The 17,059-nt window shown below is 37.1% G+C and overlaps 1 protein-coding gene across 2 annotated transcripts in view; it reads right to left on the bottom strand.

Moving 5' to 3' along the window:
* Positions 1-17,059, bottom strand: part of NET1 (neuroepithelial cell transforming 1) — a 53,458-nt gene that overhangs the window by 33,988 nt on the left and 2,411 nt on the right. The window contains exons 2-3 of one of the 2 annotated variants that reach the window (XM_082450253.1): positions 4,407-4,473; positions 246-305 (exon numbers count right to left, since the gene is read on the bottom strand). In XM_082450253.1, the coding sequence (XP_082306379.1) occupies positions 246-305; positions 4,407-4,473 (127 nt within the window). Of the gene's footprint in view, positions 1-245; positions 306-4,406; positions 4,474-17,059 lie in introns of those variants that run through there. The other variant, XM_082450255.1, reaches the window with a different exon arrangement.

Here is a 17,059-nt window from a genome sequence, read left to right as displayed (position 1 = left end):
CGCCTGGTCTCCTTAGGCATGTGAGTTTGTGTTCACTATTAGTTTGAGGGAGGTTTTCTACTCGTTCTTAACAAAGAAGTAGAACAGAAAAAAGGAGGATACCTGTAACAGCCAATATTATTCAGTTTTGCACTTAAAAAATGCAAAATGCAAAAACCCCAGCATTCATTATTTTTACAGCACAAAAATAAAATGCTATCTGCATACTCTTAAACGCTTTTCCTTGCCAGAGCAGTAAGGCTTACCTTCAGATCAAGGCTGCTAAGGCTTATGACATCATCATCTTTTGCTCTTCGTTTTCTTTTCTATAAAAAAGAAAAAATTTTATTCTTCTATAGAAGGCATGCATGTTACTCCATTAAACAAAGACCACATACAACTAGAAAAATCAGTTTTAAAAAGTGAAGTCTTAGGCTGTATTCATAAGAAAATTATTTTTATGAGGGATGCCCATAAATTATCGCTAGCACATACTATATATTTTCTAAAAAGTCCCCTCTGACTAAATCATCCCTTGCTGTGAAGTGATTCCACCCTATTAAAAAACTTACTTATCTAAAGTTTTTCAGAACAGAAGTCTTATGTAAGTCAAGTCTATACTTGTTAGAGAAAAAGTAAAATATGTTTTATATATAAAGATAATAAATTTTTTAAAAAAGGAACACATATTATTTACCCTATGGGGGGGTTGACTTCACTAGGAAAAAAATATCCTTTTCTCATGGCCCAAGTAATTAAGATTTGTTGCCTGAAGCAGGATTTATCAGGTGGAAAATGAACATGCATGTACCGGGAGTACCTTCCAGTAATCATTCATCACCTTCATTCAGCCCTACTGGTGCCAGTAGTGACAAAACTGTGTATATAGCTTTAATTTCTGGTCCTTAATCAATACTGAAAAAGAATCCTTAAGTAACGTTTCTTCTCTTAAACCTCAAAATAACTTTTCAGATTACTTGTGATACAGCCTAGCTTTTGTGAACTCTCAAAACTGACAAGCCAGGGCTCCCTTCCAGGACCTGGCCCCACCCTGAGGAGAAACTGTTGAGAGCAGAATCAACACAGAGCAGGATGGGGGCAATTGAGAAAAGGAAAGATAAAGTCCAGATAGAAGTGGGGGAAATATACGGAGCCTGGAAGTCTCAGAAGCAAGCCCCATGAAAACAACAAAAGAGGGAACTCTACGAAGTTAGAAAAGCTATCTGCACCAAGCCTCTTTGTAAAAGTTCAGGAAAACTAAATTCATATTAAAATGAACAGAAAATTCCCCAAGTCAAATTCTACACAAAATAACTGTAAGAAAAAAGAGAGAGAATAAGGGGCAGGATAACATCCCTACAGGGAATGAAGTCACCTCAAAAGGGAATGCTCAAAGAAGCAGAGCAAACCTATAAAATACTATTTCGAATTTAACTAAAAAGACATTAAGAAAATGATACAAGACAAGAAAGAACAATATAAATCAGAACTGGGAAAAACTAAAAAAGGAGGTGACAGAACTCAAGAAATCTCTATTGATCCTAAGGTTATATCCAGAAGATGCAGCAAAGTATGAATAATATGATCCTAATTTTGAAAAGCAAACTAAACAAAAATCCTGCTTATGTATATCTTATCTGTGAGGCTGTGCATGTATTTGTAAATAATTATATGAGCAAAATATAGAGGGATACAAACAGTGTTGTTGACATGGGTTAGCATGGAACTAGGGGAATGGAAGGACTTACATGGGGGGAAGAGAGGAAAGGGGGAGGAAACTGCCAAGCAAAAAGAAGATTGTACTGAGGGAAAAAAAGCATGTACAGGATCATACTTATGTATTTATATAAAATCTATACATGTGTGGGCATATGTATAAAGAAATTTAACAGATTTTAAAACATTCTACTGTATTTTCTTTTAACTATTTTAAAGTTTCATTTTTCATATTTGTATATTCAACCCATCTAGAATTTATTTTTGTATGTATGTGGTATAAGGTAATTTGGCCAACTGTCCCCACCCCTAACATCATTTGCTGAGAGCACCATTCTTTCATAACGCCTATGATACAATAAGTTCTCATAAGTCAGTTTCTGGGTTCTCTATTTCATTCCAATGGTCTATTTATCTACACTTGCACCCATATTATGCTGTGTAATTTCAGTACCTTTGGAGTGAGTCTTAATAGCTTATACGCTCAGTCATAATGCTCCCTGATGGGTACACTACTTTCCCTTTCCTGGGCCTTCTACTTCTCTGCATGAATTGGGATCTATTACATTCTAATGAGATTTCTAACAGAACAGATTGCCTTTATGAATTAATTTGGGAAGAATGGACATTTTTATGCTATTGAGCCTTTCCTTGCATGAAATGGTATATCTGTCCATTTCATTAGGTGTCCTATGTTCTTTATTAATGTTTTCCAGTTTTTTCCATAAAAGTCTCACACATCTTTTCATAGATTTATTCCTAGTTTAAAATTTTTTTATTTCAATAAAAGCATCTTTAAAAATTACATTTGTTTATTACTAATATACATACATGCTATTGATTTCTTTTTATAACTTTTATAGCCTTGCTCAAACTCTTATTAGTCCTAATAGCTGCTATTAATATTCTCTTGGATATTCTACGTAGACAATCATATTGTCTCTAAGTAATGAAATCAAGACTGTCTCTTCCTTTCTAATTTGTGTACCACTTGTTTTCCTGTCCTACTGTGTTGGCTAAGTGTGTTAGTACAATGCTGAATAAATATGATGACAGCATTGTTTTTTTCTAAATTTAAAGGGACTGTTGCTATCATTTTATCATTATGTATGTTGTTTGTGGTAGGTCTCAGGCTAAGGAAGTTCTATTCTATCCCTGGTTTGCCAAGAATTTTATCATGATTGGGTGTTGATTTTATTTTTTCCACTCTTACTTCTCCTCTTTTCTTTGATTTACTCTATTGTTCTTTTTCTCATCTCTTGAGTGCTTAATTTTTCTTTTCCCTTATTAAACTATGTATTTAAAAAGTTATAAATCTCCCTCTTAGTATTCCTTAATCACATTCCAAAAGTTTTAATACATGAACCGTTAGATATTTCTTTTGTCACGGAGGCCTCTACAAAAGTGTTTTCCCAAGTGAGATGCATCTATCCCAGACGATATGCAAGGTATCTTTCCTAGAGTACAGGAGGAAAATGTTAGAACTTCATTTTTATGTATTTCTTAATCCTTAAAAAATAAGCTTTACTAAAATTTAATACACAGATGATGAGCTCATCATCAACCACATTTAAAAATGTGAGTTAAAGATAATGGCAATCTTACCAAATCCATTTTCGAAGTCAGCCCCAAACTGAAATTATCCTGACTATTTGAAATATACATTTATGTCCACTATCATTAATCTCACCCTAAGTGAGTACTGAGCTTTGAGATATTAGCTAATAAAGTTGCTACATACCTAAAAATTATAAATAAATATATCAGGGGTAACGCTCAAAATATTTTTGCTGATAGGCTTGCAAAATCAAATTTGGAGACACTTCTCTACTAGTTTTTCTGTATAAGTTTAGGTTCTTCAACTAGTAAGGGAAAGGGACCAAGATGAAAAAAGTTTCAAAGGAAAATGTGGAACTGCATTAAAATCAGGAGACTCTTACCAAGAATGATTTACTGACCATTTAATGTATGTAAATTCTATTATTCACAGAAATCTCGAACAGGAGTCCCCAACAGAAAAACAAATTAAATACAATAGAACAGAATACAAATGAAATGGCACATCATCAATACATGCACATAGGTAAAGTCTGGCAAACTAGAGGCAGAATCGTTTTTTGCTATTTCCCCCAAATAAGAAGAGCATAAGAATCATGTTCTATTTGTACATACTTTATTTATGAGTATTATGAAGTAATGAGTTTTTAATTATAAAAACCCTTAATTTTCTGGTGTCACTTTGCACAAGATTAGATGCCTCTGTAAAGTCTCATTCTAAAAATAATGGAGTCCCTCTATACTAAGATGACTAATAACAGAAATGATTCATTCATTATATATATTATCTACAAGCATTTTTATATTTTTCAACCAAGAAAAGAGCTGTTAGAGTGTGTGCATAAAAATAGCCTCACGTTTCATTAATATAGTCTCTTAATTTTAACACGGGTAGGGATGAGAGAAAGAATTGCATAGAGTTAAAGATGAATAGATCTGATACTTTTCAAAATATATTTTATATTTAATTGAAATAAAAATTTCTTTCAGTTTGTTAGCAGAAAAGAATTAAATTAGGCTGCCAAAGATGGTGATAGAAACTCTGTACTTCAAGGTTTTCAGAGAGGTACAGACAACTGAGCTGTACACCAGACTGAAACACAACCCAGGAATTAACTAATGTCTTGAAATAAAAAACCTAGGTGTCTACTCACCAAAGTGAAGTCCCAATGGGGGCCAGGTGTTAAAAATGTGAAGGAGCTACCTCTCTGAAGGGAATATCTGTTAACAGAAAATTCAAACAATAAATACACTGAGAGTAACTTCAGTAAAATAAAGCACTAGACAGATAAAAAGCTATATTTTTCATAGTTTCAAAACTGTTCAAAGTAGCCTTATTAGTCATTCAATTCTAGACATAAGAGGAAGGGTATGTTAAAAAAAAAACCACAAAAAGTAAAAAATCAGGGTATAGGTTCTGGTCACTTACAGAAACTTTACAAAAATGAAAGGACCTTTATAAAATTAGTGAACAGATTAAGAGTATTTAAAGAAAATAATTCAAAACACGCAGAGTTTATTCTAGGAACATACACATGGCTCAATAATATGAAATATATTTATACAATATACTGCACTAATAGGTTAAATAAAAAACAGTAAATGATACAAAAAATTACTTGATAAATTCAGCATTCACGCTTAATATTTTAAAAATAAGAATAAAAGAATACTCTTAACATAATAAAACCTAAATGCATTTATTTTGTATTTCATGTTTAAATCTCTTCCATGTACTGATTTTTTAAAAAAATTATGATTTAATAAACCAAATAAAAAGCTCTGAATAACTATATGAGACAAAGGTCTCAAGTAAGATTAAAATTTGACTAGGATTTTGTTCTTTACTACTAAGTGACACATTTTTATTCTGTCATCTTGCCATTCAAGGTAAAGAAACAAAGAATCCTTATGACAAAAATCTGTCTTCACCTTTATAAAATATAAACCTCTATGTTTAAAAAACATGTAGAAAATCACAAAACATAGCTAGCAGAGGAAATAAATTTTATTAACTATACTTATGAGAAAAGCAAAGGCTATTTATTCAGAGCCTGCTACGGCAAGGGAGATGGCCACCATCATTTGCGTTTAGGCAGACTCAAAGGCAGGCTGAGTAATGAGAAAGCTTTACAGTGGAAAAAAGGGAAGGCTTCAGGTGTACCCTGACTGGCAGGGCGAAGCTGTAGGCAGGCTAACTAGGACTAGGGCATCCTATGTGATTTACTGGGTGCAGATTTGATTTGCTCTAGTTGGTTTTAAGTTGGAAGCAAGGACAAAAATTAGGGAAGCTGGCAGTTACTGATCAAGTCCTGGCCATCTGGGACCCATTATTACAGAAGTTACTGCACTTAGCTTCCTGCATTGTCAGGCCATTGTCCACTTGTATATTCTGTCTCTCACCCTTGACCCTCATAAGGGGTCTATAAGTTACAGAAAACCACCGATGGCCGTTATTTCTACAAATATTTACAAGCTTAAATCAAACACAGGGGCTTTTGTAGTTTTCTAAGCTAAATATAAAGCAGAAGTTTATTTGACAAGGAACACAAGTGAAAACTACACTACAAGGAGCTACAAGGAGCTACAAGGAGAAATGATAGCAAAATGGCTTCACAGAAGAATTAATTCTTAAGTAATAATAAAGCTGAATCAAAGAGAAATAGCAATTAGCAAAGCATACAAGAGCCAGGAAGGCTCTGTGGGGAAAGGGAATAGTACATGTTAAGGGGGAGTGAACTGAATTATATTTAGGAAACTGCAAGTAGCTCCTTACGTTTGAGTATCAAAAGAAATTAAAAAGGGCTAGATCATGATAAAAGGCCTCACATACAATCCTTAAAGAGTATGGACTTGATCTTGAATATGTACGGCAACTGTCAGCAATTGAGTTCTAAGTAACAAGAAGGCTGGATTGGAAGAAGGCCACACTGGTCAGGAAGACAAATTAAGAGGCAGTTCCAATATTGCTTACAACAGATGGTAAGGGGCAGAGGGACAGCAGCAAGGTTAGAGAGGAAAAGCAGACCAGAGACAGGGCTCAATGGCATAACTGGATGGAGAATTCTCCTTTTCCTCCCTAGGCCTGTTCAGTTACTATTAAGGTTCCTGGCATAGCGAAATAGAATGACACTAATAATAATTAGAAACAGATGCACAAAGATCTTAAGATATTTAAAGCAAACATTTCCTAAATAATTACTTGGAGCTCAAAAAATTTTTTGAGGGCCTCTTCAGTGGAGCTGAATAACCTAAGGAACTGATGATTTCTTGCCACTGCAGAAAAGTCAAGCAACAATGAAGAAAATAGCATGATTTTTGATAAAACACTAAGACATCAGCAATAAATTATAATTCATATGACTAAAGAATACATGGGGGGCTTCCCTGGTGGCGCAGTGGTTGAGAATATGCCTGCCAATGCAGGGGACATGGGTTCGAGCCCTGGTCCGGGAAGATCCCACATGCCGCGGAGCAACTAAGCCCGTGTGCCACAACTACTGAGCCTGTGCTCTAGAGCCCGCGTGCCACAACTACTGAAGCCTGCGTGCCTAGAGCCCGTGCTCCGCAACAAGAGAAGCCACCGCAATGAGAAGCCCGCGCACCACAACGAAGAGTAGCCCCCACTCACCGCAACTAGAGAAAAGCCCGCGCGCAGCAACAAAGACCCAACGCAGCCAAAAATAAAAATAAATAAATAAATCCAAAAAAAAAAGAATACATGGATATAGTATTATAGTATACATAGATAATATCAATAATATTATAAGCAAATGCCAAAAGATTACAGGGAAAACAGGACCTTCATACCTTATGAGTCCATAGAGCACACTTTTTAAAAACACTGCTCTAGGTAAGTGCTATCATATACTACACGGTTAAAAAGAGCCACCAGTAGGGACTGGGCTGAGAAGCAACAATTATGATTTCTCAGAAGATTATTTTTAATGTAATACAAATATTCATTACAAAGTAGTAATCATAGTGGCACTTAAAATAGTCAATAAACACTTCCTTTCAGGTATAAGACAAGTATTAAGGAGAACACAAAACCAAAGCTATTCATTTCTTTATTCCCTAGAATTGTCCATACTGACCTTAGAATGAATTTGATGTTTGAAAGCTGGAAAGAATTAGCTGTTCAGAATTTTAAACAGGTCAACAAACTGGAAAAATATTTCCAATTGGATGGCAAGATTCTTTCCAGCACCAGTTGTAATCAGCTTTACAGTAATGCTATTTTTTCCTACTTCAATAACAAGTACCTATTTATTTTGAAAACTCATGTAAAACAGGAACCCAAAAAACAAATTGTGCCCTGAAAGCATGTGAGTCAGTGCTAGCTTTCAAAAATCTCGGAAAGATATATAGTCATTTTTTCACAGGGGTCAGACTCAAAATGTAACACAGCTATTTTAAATCCTCGTGGGAAAAATTTTTGATTTCATAAAACATTAAAAATGGCCTTTCTAGAAGATACCCAGTACAGTCCATTTAAAAGGGAGCTCAAAGGCTGAAATAAGAAGTGACAGTTCTTCATCTTTTCAAGAATTTTTGTCCAATCCCTTTTTCATATATCCAAATAATTATAACATTTAAAGCATAAAATAAATACCTAAAGGAACTAGCTTGGTATATTAATTGTGTTTCCTAACCCCATTGTGATTATTCCTTGGCCTCTAACACACTTCCTTTTGTATCATTTGGTGTGTTTTCAAACTATTATTTTTACACTAAACTAAATTTAGTCTAAACAAAGCGTAATTAAAATGGCAAAGTTGATGTTCAAAAGAAAATCATCCTGTTATTTCATTCTTAAACCAAATTGTATTTTCAGAGATTATGACTTGTGTCACTGCCCTCCTCTATCATGGCAGGTAATTAAGAGCTGAATTGGATTTATAATGGCAGATTTATAAATGGCAACATTTTCACAAAGTGTACCAGACAATATAAGTGACTATTCTAATTAAAAAGGAAAATAAACCACAAAAATATAAAGATACTGGCTTATAATAAGATAGGTATTTAAGGTTTTACAATGAAAACAACCAAACTGAGTTAGCAAAGTAATGTTTTTTAAAAAGCGAGCAAAATAGAAGGGCTAATGATAGGAGTATAGCAGAGAAGGTCACTGAAATTAGCAAAAAAGAAGACTTGAGGCATAGGGGCATTTGAAATATGACAAAGCATAACTGAAAAGTTTTTGGGATGCCTCCAGATCTGTTAAGAAAAATTACTTCCTATGTGAAAACAAGAAAGAACACAGTAGTACTGATATGCAGCTGTTGGGTGCAACTCAAACACATTTCTCAGCCTGATTACAAACAACTATATGTAACTCACAGATAGCTAAATTAAAAATGTAATCTGTAAATGCCAAGGGTACCATGAATGTATCAATCTTATAGAACGAATGGTGTAAACTATTCTTTATAGATAACATTTGCTGGTATTTGGGGTGCTGAACTACTCAGGGTCTCAAGTGCTTTTCAAATTAGACAAACAATGACAAACTTCACTTATTTGGGTCTAATATCTGAGGAAGTAGACTTCTCCTACTGTTTTGACTGCTTAGCATCTTAAGGGATTGTCTCCTCTCCCCTTTGGAAAGAGCCTGGTGGAGCTGATAATCATGTAGACTATCTCCTCTACCACACTGGGGTTTTCTCACCTGTATCTGAGAGTCCCAAATAACAGATACATCTTGGAACATCTCTAGTCCAGAACACAGCTGAGCATCCAGAAACCAGCATGCACACACACATTCCAGACATCACAACATCCTACACTAATACTCAAGACTATCATTCAATGCCTTTGCGTTTCGAATTTCTAATATACTTATCAGGTTGCCTTGCCCACAGCATCAGATTCAGGAGAGAGGGTACAGGGGATAATGCCAGCAGCAAGTAATAGTGAGGGAAGAGAAAAATATCTAAAAGCTACATCGTTAAAGGTCTAGTAGCCTTTGGAAAACAGTTTGGCAATTCCTTAAAAAGTTAAACATAAGCTTACCATATGACTCAGCAATTCCAGTTCTAGGAATCTACCCAAGAGAAATGAAAACATATGTCCACACAAAGACTTGTATATAAATGTTTACAGCAGCATTATCCGTAATAGCGAAAACTGGAAACAATTCAAATCTCCAGCAACTGGTAAATGGAGTAACAAAATGTGGAATATTCATTTCATATAATGGAATACTATTTAGCAGTAAAATGGAATGAAATACTGATACATGTCATAATATGGACAAACTGCAAAACATGCAAATGCAAAAGACTATATATTGTATAATTCTATTTATATGAGATGTCCAGAAATAGAAATTTATAGACATGGAAAGCAGATTAGTGGCTGCCTAGGTCTGGGGGTAGGAGCAAGGACAAACTGCAAACAAACGTGAGGGAGTATTTGGGATGATGAATGTTCTAACAGTGAACTGTGTCTATAAATTTACTAATAATCACTGAATTGCACACTTACAATGGGTGAATGTTATGATATGCAAATTATATCTCAATAAAACTGTTAAAAAGTACAGTCATTTCAATGTGGGAGGAAACAGCCTTAGGAGCTAGTGGGGGCATCCTTTTATTTTCAGTAACTATTAATATAAATAGTAATAATAATGACAATCCCGGATTATCAAGGATTGGCTCAATTTGTGTTTAAACACCCTAATTTAGTTTTTTAAATGTTTTGAAAAATAGTCCATCCAAGAAGTTAAATTCCCTTAAAGGCAACAGGAATCCTCAGCTCTAAGTTAACAGAACAGCTAGCTTGGCTTAAGAATATACCTTTAACCCTGGATGTCCATTCTACAAATTCATCAGTTTCACTAGGAAAACAGAAGTCAAAGAGCTAGCATTGTGCTGTTACCAGCTATACTGTACCACCTCTACAAAAACTGACAACAGAGCTAATTGCTAAATATTCCTTGACAGAGGGTAAGTAAGTTATAGCTCTAGTGCTTCCTGCAGAAAACAAAAATAACGACACTTAAGATTTCTGGAGTATTTGCTGTGTATAGGTACTATTCTAATGTTTTACTTGAATTACCTACCATAATTTTCACAACCGTATGAGACAGATACTATACGAAGTGAGATTTAAAGAGATTAATCACAGCCTTATGAGATAGATACTACTAATGAGCTAGACACTATGAAGTGAGACTTAACAGAGATTAAGTCCTCAAGAGCAAGAGTTTGAACCCAAGGAGTCTGTGAAGCCTAAACTCTTTAAACGCTAATGTTTTATTTGGCTGTGGGTCACAGTCTAAAAGAATGTACATTCCCAGAGAAAATAATTAGCTGAGTCCAAGCTGGGGCTAGAACAAACTCAGTGTCAGGAAAACTGGGCCAGAAAAGCAAGCCGCCTTCTGAGCTATGGGCCACGTGGTGGGGCCCAGGGCTGCCTGAGGACAAGACCCTGGCCTATTACTACCCAGAACAAAAAGAGAGGGACGGTGGCGCAGGGGTTAAGACTCCACGCTCCCAATGCAGGGGGCCTGGGTTCGATCCCTGGTCAGGGAACTAGATCCCACATGAATGCCACAACTAAGGAGCCCACCTGCCGCAACAAAAACCCGGTGCAAATTAATTAATTAATTAAATGAAATAATAAATAAATAAAATTTTTAAAAAACAAAAATAGAGGGACGGAAGAGGAAAAAGGAGCGAGAGGCCTGCCACATAAGAGGCAGCCGCACAGAAAGCTTACACCCCAGTGGATTCCAGATATCTCCACTCTTTTCTCCCTAATTATCTTGCCCCTGCCATATCCTATAGTAATCACACACATTATGTTCAAAAAAATTTTTTTACCTCAGTGTGAAGCAATCCCCCGTATCAATATTTAGCAGAGGCAAATCAGCTTAATAATACATTATTTAACTTAGTACAGATTTAAAACAGTAAGCCATCTCTCCTAGGCTCTGCACATCCTAGCCATTTCTACTCCCTGCTCATTCTCTAGTCTAGCCAGTTTCTCGCCTGGATGGCTGGGATTAACAATTAGCAACGGATGTGGCTGGAAATGAGCTCCAACCACGTGGATAGGTTGACTAAAGGGCAGGCCCTGTAAACAGTAATATGCACACATGTACGTGTACACACACACACACACACACACATGCTGCCTAGTTTCACTTTGAACTCCTGACCACAAATTTCAAGTGATCCTCAGTTCTGCTCAGCAACGCTATTAGATTTCCCTTGTCATTTCCTCGCCTACCGTCTGACATAACTATTTCAAACCTTTCTCTCTTTACTCTTCCAATACTCCTTCCCTCACCCCCACCTCACTAACAGCTTTGACTCTGCACCTTATTATATTATATCCCACATATTTACACTGTCCAGTCTACCAACCACAGATCTTTTCTTCTCTCTTGTTATAGTGGATAAGCTCTATTATTTAAGGCCAAGCCCTCCACTTGTACACTGGGTCATATCCTTGGTTCTCTACTCTTAAAAGCAGCCAGAGACAAAGAATAAGAATTAGATATTAAATATAAATGAATCAAGTGTAACGATACAAATTCCAGGGGACTATCCCTTCTGAGTAAGGGAAAATGGCCAGTGTAATAAGGTTGTCTTGAGGAAAAGCAATTGTGTGATCAATCAGGTTGTGAACCAAATTAGCTTTGCAGAGAACAATATTTTTACTTGAGAGAATGACTAACAGATAAACTGTCATTCTCACTTGAGTATTTTGCGGACATTTATCTACAATGAAGTATTGCTGCTGCCAATGATAAAAATTTGGGCTTTCGAATGAAAATTAGAATTTTTTGACAACTGTACCCATCACTATGAGCATGGCATCCTCCCAATACTTAAAAGCTTTCACATGAGATTGGTGGTACTATTAATAATTGTGATTTTCTGATATCATGTAACAGTATGTATCAACCTTTAGAAGATCTGCTTAACTCCGTGTGCCAATATTTTCCAAATGACAAATGTATAATGTCACAAAATCAAGGATGGGTAAAAAAGATTTATTCAAAGTTTTAACAGACCAATGGATTTTTTTTTTTTTTTTTGTAAATGAAGATTTTTTTTTTTTTTTTTTAATTTTAGCAATTTCATGTATCTTTATTTATTTATTTTATTTATTTATGGCTGTGTTGGGTCTTCGTTTCTGTGCGAGGGCCCTCTCCAGTTGCGGCAAGCGGGGGCCACTCTTCATCGCGGTGCACGGGCCTCTCTATCGCGGCCTCTCTTGTTGCGGAGCACAGGCTCCAGACGCGCAGGCTCAGTAATTGTGGCACACGGGCCCAGCTGCTCCGCGGCACGTGGGATCCTCCCAGACCAGGGCTCGAACCCGTGTCCCCTGCATTGGCAGGCAGACTCTCAACCACTGCGCCACCAGGGAAGCCCCAGACCAATGGATTTTAATGTAACAGAGAATGAAAAGTTCATTGATACGGTTTCAGATTCTAAATTGCAGCCACCTGTTAAGAAACTACCACTTGTCAAGCTCTGGTGTATTATCAAAGAATATCCTCAATTATCTGAAAAGGCTATTAAAGTACCCATGCCTTACTGAACTGAAAATGTCAGGGCAGATTTTCTTTACCTACTAATATACTTCATTCTTTATATACTTCAACTTTATACACTGCAACACATTATATACAAGGCGATATAAGAATCCAGCCCTCCTCTGTTAAGCTAGATTATCAGAGATGCCAAACTTATAGAACTGCTGCCCTAGAGAAAACCTGCACAGATACACAGAGGAAATGTACCAAAAACAACAACAAAAAAGAAACTAACAACCAAATATACTGTATACAGTATACCAAATAAACTCCATCTGAATTATGAAGAGATTTTAAAAACTATTATAGCTAATGATATTTCATTGTATAAAAGTATAATGTATTTAATTTTCTCCTGTTTTTTCTAAACTTTTTACTATAAAAATGTGTTGTGATATACTTCCTTGTAAATACATCTACATATGCTATGCAACTGCTTTCTTAAGATAAATCCCTATAATTGCTTGGTTTAAATATACCCCTTATTAAAATTTTGTTTTATCTACCAGATTTTGCTCCAATATACATGTAGTGAGAGTACCAGAAGGAAAGGAGAGAAAGGAGCAGAAAAAAATATTTGAAGAAATAATGGAGCAGCGGAGCGGTGAGAGGAGGAGGCAGAGGAGGGAGCCCTCAGGGAGGTTCTGCCCGGCACTGTCCCCCTCCCCACAATGCCCGAGCTGCCGCCATGGCTGCCGCTGGAGGAGGAATAGAACGTGGCTCTACATTCAATATTTTGCAATAAACAATGGAAAAGAATCTGAAAAAGAATATATATGTATATATGTATAACTGAATCACTTTGCTGTACACCAGAAACTAACACAACTTGTAAATCAACTATACTTCAATTAAAAAAAAAAAGACAACCCACAGAATAGGAGAACATATCTACCTGCAAACAATGTATCTGATAAGGGACTTGTATCCAGAATAAAGAGTTCTTATATCTTAATAATAAAAAATATAAATAACCCAATTTTAAAAATGGGCAAAGGATGGCTCACTAAAATTGGCCACATGATTCTATTCATGTGAAATGTCCAGAAGAGGAAAATTCATAGAGACAGAAAGTAGATTAGAGGTTGGGGTAAAGCAAGAAAGGAGTGTTGGGGAGGGGGATGAATAACTAAAGGGTATGGGTTTTCATTCTGAGGTGAAGAAAATGTTCTAAAATTGCCTGGTGATGGTTGCACACGTCTATGAATCTATACACCTCAAATGGGTGAAACTATAGTATGTGAACACTGTTTTTAAAAAAGGTGATACTTTCCTTTTCCTGTATGTTTTTGTCTTTCAAATTAGTGTATAGTGAGTTTGTCTAGAAAAAGTTTTAATATTTACATTGTCATATACATCAATCTTTTTCCTTATGATTTCTGGATCTGATGTTATGCTTAAACAGTTGTGTCTTGCCCCACTATTAACTGACACTATCTTGTCACACTTCACATGCTCTTGTAGATGATCTTACATCCTTTCCCTCCAAGGTTCTTCTAACTTCATTACTCTCCTCATGCTGCCTTTGACCACCCTTTTCTCAGCTGACACCATTTCCAACCTCACACAAAAAATAGAACCCTGGTGGGAAAGCCCTCAAATTCCTGCTTACAACATACCCCATCCCCCAAACTTACCTAGCTCTTAGCCAGGCTAGATTCTCTACCCTTAATTTGGATTCCATCCTCTTCTGCCTTGCTGGTCACTGATGATGCTGGTTTCATCATCTCTTCTCTCTTGTCTCTTCAACCTCTCCCTGTACTTGCTTATTCCCCGCCACCCCCACCCCATATCAAGTTTACCCCTTCTTAAGATTCTATCCCACAAGCTTGCGTTGCCTCCATTATTCTTTCTTGCTCTCCAGTTGCAGCGAGAGTTCTTGAAAGTGGAACGCACACTTAGCGTTTCAAGTTCTCCAATCTCATTGCCAGTCATCAGATTCAAACATTCATCTAGGCTACTGCAGATAGAGTTCCCACCAATTCATCATCTTCACTTGGGGGTTTTTAACTTGGTATCCACAGTTGGGCTGCAAGGGTCCACAAATCTGAAATTTTATGTATATGAGCACTTTTTAGGGAATAGTTTTCCTAAGATTTACTGTCATGGCATACAAGGTCCCTTCATGATGTGACTCTTACTTCTTCAGTATAATCTCTCATCACTACCTCCTCTGGGTCTGAGTCCTCTCTCCTACACAACTAGTGTCAAGCCACAGTGAACTAGTTATGATACCTAGAACTCATCATGTTCATTTGCTTAAGGGCCTTTTAACATTTAACATCCTTCCCCATACGATGTCACCCATTTACACCTATGCTCTAAACTGGTCCTCCAAGACTCAGGGATTACTACAGGGAATCATTTCCTGTCCTCTCCAGTCAGGGTAAGTTCTCCTTTTATTTGCGTCATATATATACAGCTATAGTAACTGCTGTCATACACTATTATAATTATTAACTTTCTTCCCTATACCATTATAAGTTCTTCCAGAGTAAGGACAGTATTTTCCATCTCCATACTCCTAGTGTCTAACACTCACATATTTCTGGAACAAATCACACCTCATTCTCTTCTCAACCCACTACAAACATTCTAAATTCAATATTTTAACTGTTTCATGGAAACTATCCGAGGTCAATATGCTCTTCTCATTACCAGATTTAATGGTCTTTTCATTCCTTATCTAACTAATCTTTCCAGTCCTTCCTTATAAGTCACATTTGACATAGTTTGCCATGTCCTTTCTCACAATCCTTTCTTTCATTTGGCGTCCTGGATCCTGAGCTCACTTGGCTCTTACCTCACCAGCTGCTCCTCCGAGCATCCTCATTACCCCAACCTTTAAATGTGGGGAGTGCCTCAGGGTTAAGTCCCCAATCTCTTAATTTTTAAAAAATAAATTTATTTATTAATTTATTTATTTTTGGCCACGTTGGGTCTTTGTTGCTGCGCGCGGGCTTTCTCTAGTTGCGGCGAGCAGGGGCTACTCTTCCTTGCAGTGCGTGGGCTTCTCATTGCGGTGGCTTCTCTTGTTGCAGAGCACGGGCTCTAGGCGCACAGGCTTCAGTAGTTGTGGCACGCAGGCTCTAGAGCGCAGGCTCAGTAGTTGTGGCGCACGGGCTTAGGTGCTCTGTGGCATGTAGGATCTTCCCGGACCAGGGCTCGAACCCGTGTCCCCTGCATTGGCAGGTGGATTCTTAACCACTATGCCACGAGGGAAGCCCCCCAATCTCTTCTTTATTCAGACTCACTATCTAGATGACTTTGCAATGCTGTGATTTCAAGTCTGCTTGCTGACAACCCCCCAATTTATACCTGGTTACACAGATGCACTCACTTTATGAAATTTCAGTGAGCAAAACACTTATGATTCATGCCCTCTTTCATTCGACTGTTATACTTCAATAAAACATTTTTTTAAAAAAAAGAGAAAAAAGCAGAAAAAGAGAAAAGAAAAAGGAAAAAAAGAAACTGGTGTGATGAACTCCTTAATAGGAGTCTTATAACATATCCCAAGGCAAACTTCTCTCCAGGTCTTTCCTTTGTAGGAACATGGAAACCCATTCTTCTGGTGCTCAGACCAAAAACCTTGGAATCATTCTTCATTCCTCTATTTCTCTTAACTCCACATTTAATCCACCTGCAAATCCCGTCAGCTCTACTTTAAAAATACATCCCAAATATGAATATTTTCCACCACGTCTACCACTCGGATGTCTCAACTGCAATAGCCTCTTAGTTGGTCTCCCGGATTCTATCCTTGCCACATAACAAAGCGATCCTTTTAAAAGACAGATCACATAATTTCCTACTGCTTCCCAACCATGGATTCAAATTTAAAGTCCTTTTGGCGGTCAACCATATACTACCTGATCTGGCCTCAGCCATCTCTCCAACCTCATCGTCTACCTTTCTGCCCTTTGTTTCACTCCACTCTAGTGACCCTGGCTTCTTTTTTTTTTATTATTTAATTTAATTTAATTTATTTATTTATGGCTGTGTTGGGTCTTCGTTTCTATGCGAGGGCTTTCTCTAATTGCGGCAAGTGGGGGCCACTCCTCATCATGGTGTGCGGGCCTCTCACTGTCACGGCCTCTCTTGTTGCGGAGCACAGGCTCCATACATGCAGGCTCAGTTATTGTGGCTCACGGGCCTAGTTGCTCCGCAGCATGTGGGATCTTCCCAGACCAGGGCTCGAACCCGCGTCCCCTGCACTGGCAGGCAGGTTCTCAACCACTGCGCCAC

Source organism: Balaenoptera physalus (assembly GCF_965194825.1).
Source record: "Balaenoptera physalus genome assembly, chromosome: 2".
NCBI classification, from domain to species: domain Eukaryota; kingdom Metazoa; phylum Chordata; class Mammalia; order Artiodactyla; family Balaenopteridae; genus Balaenoptera; species Balaenoptera physalus.
Note: the sequence above shows the minus strand (reverse complement) of the source record. Positions and strands in the feature narration are given on the sequence as shown.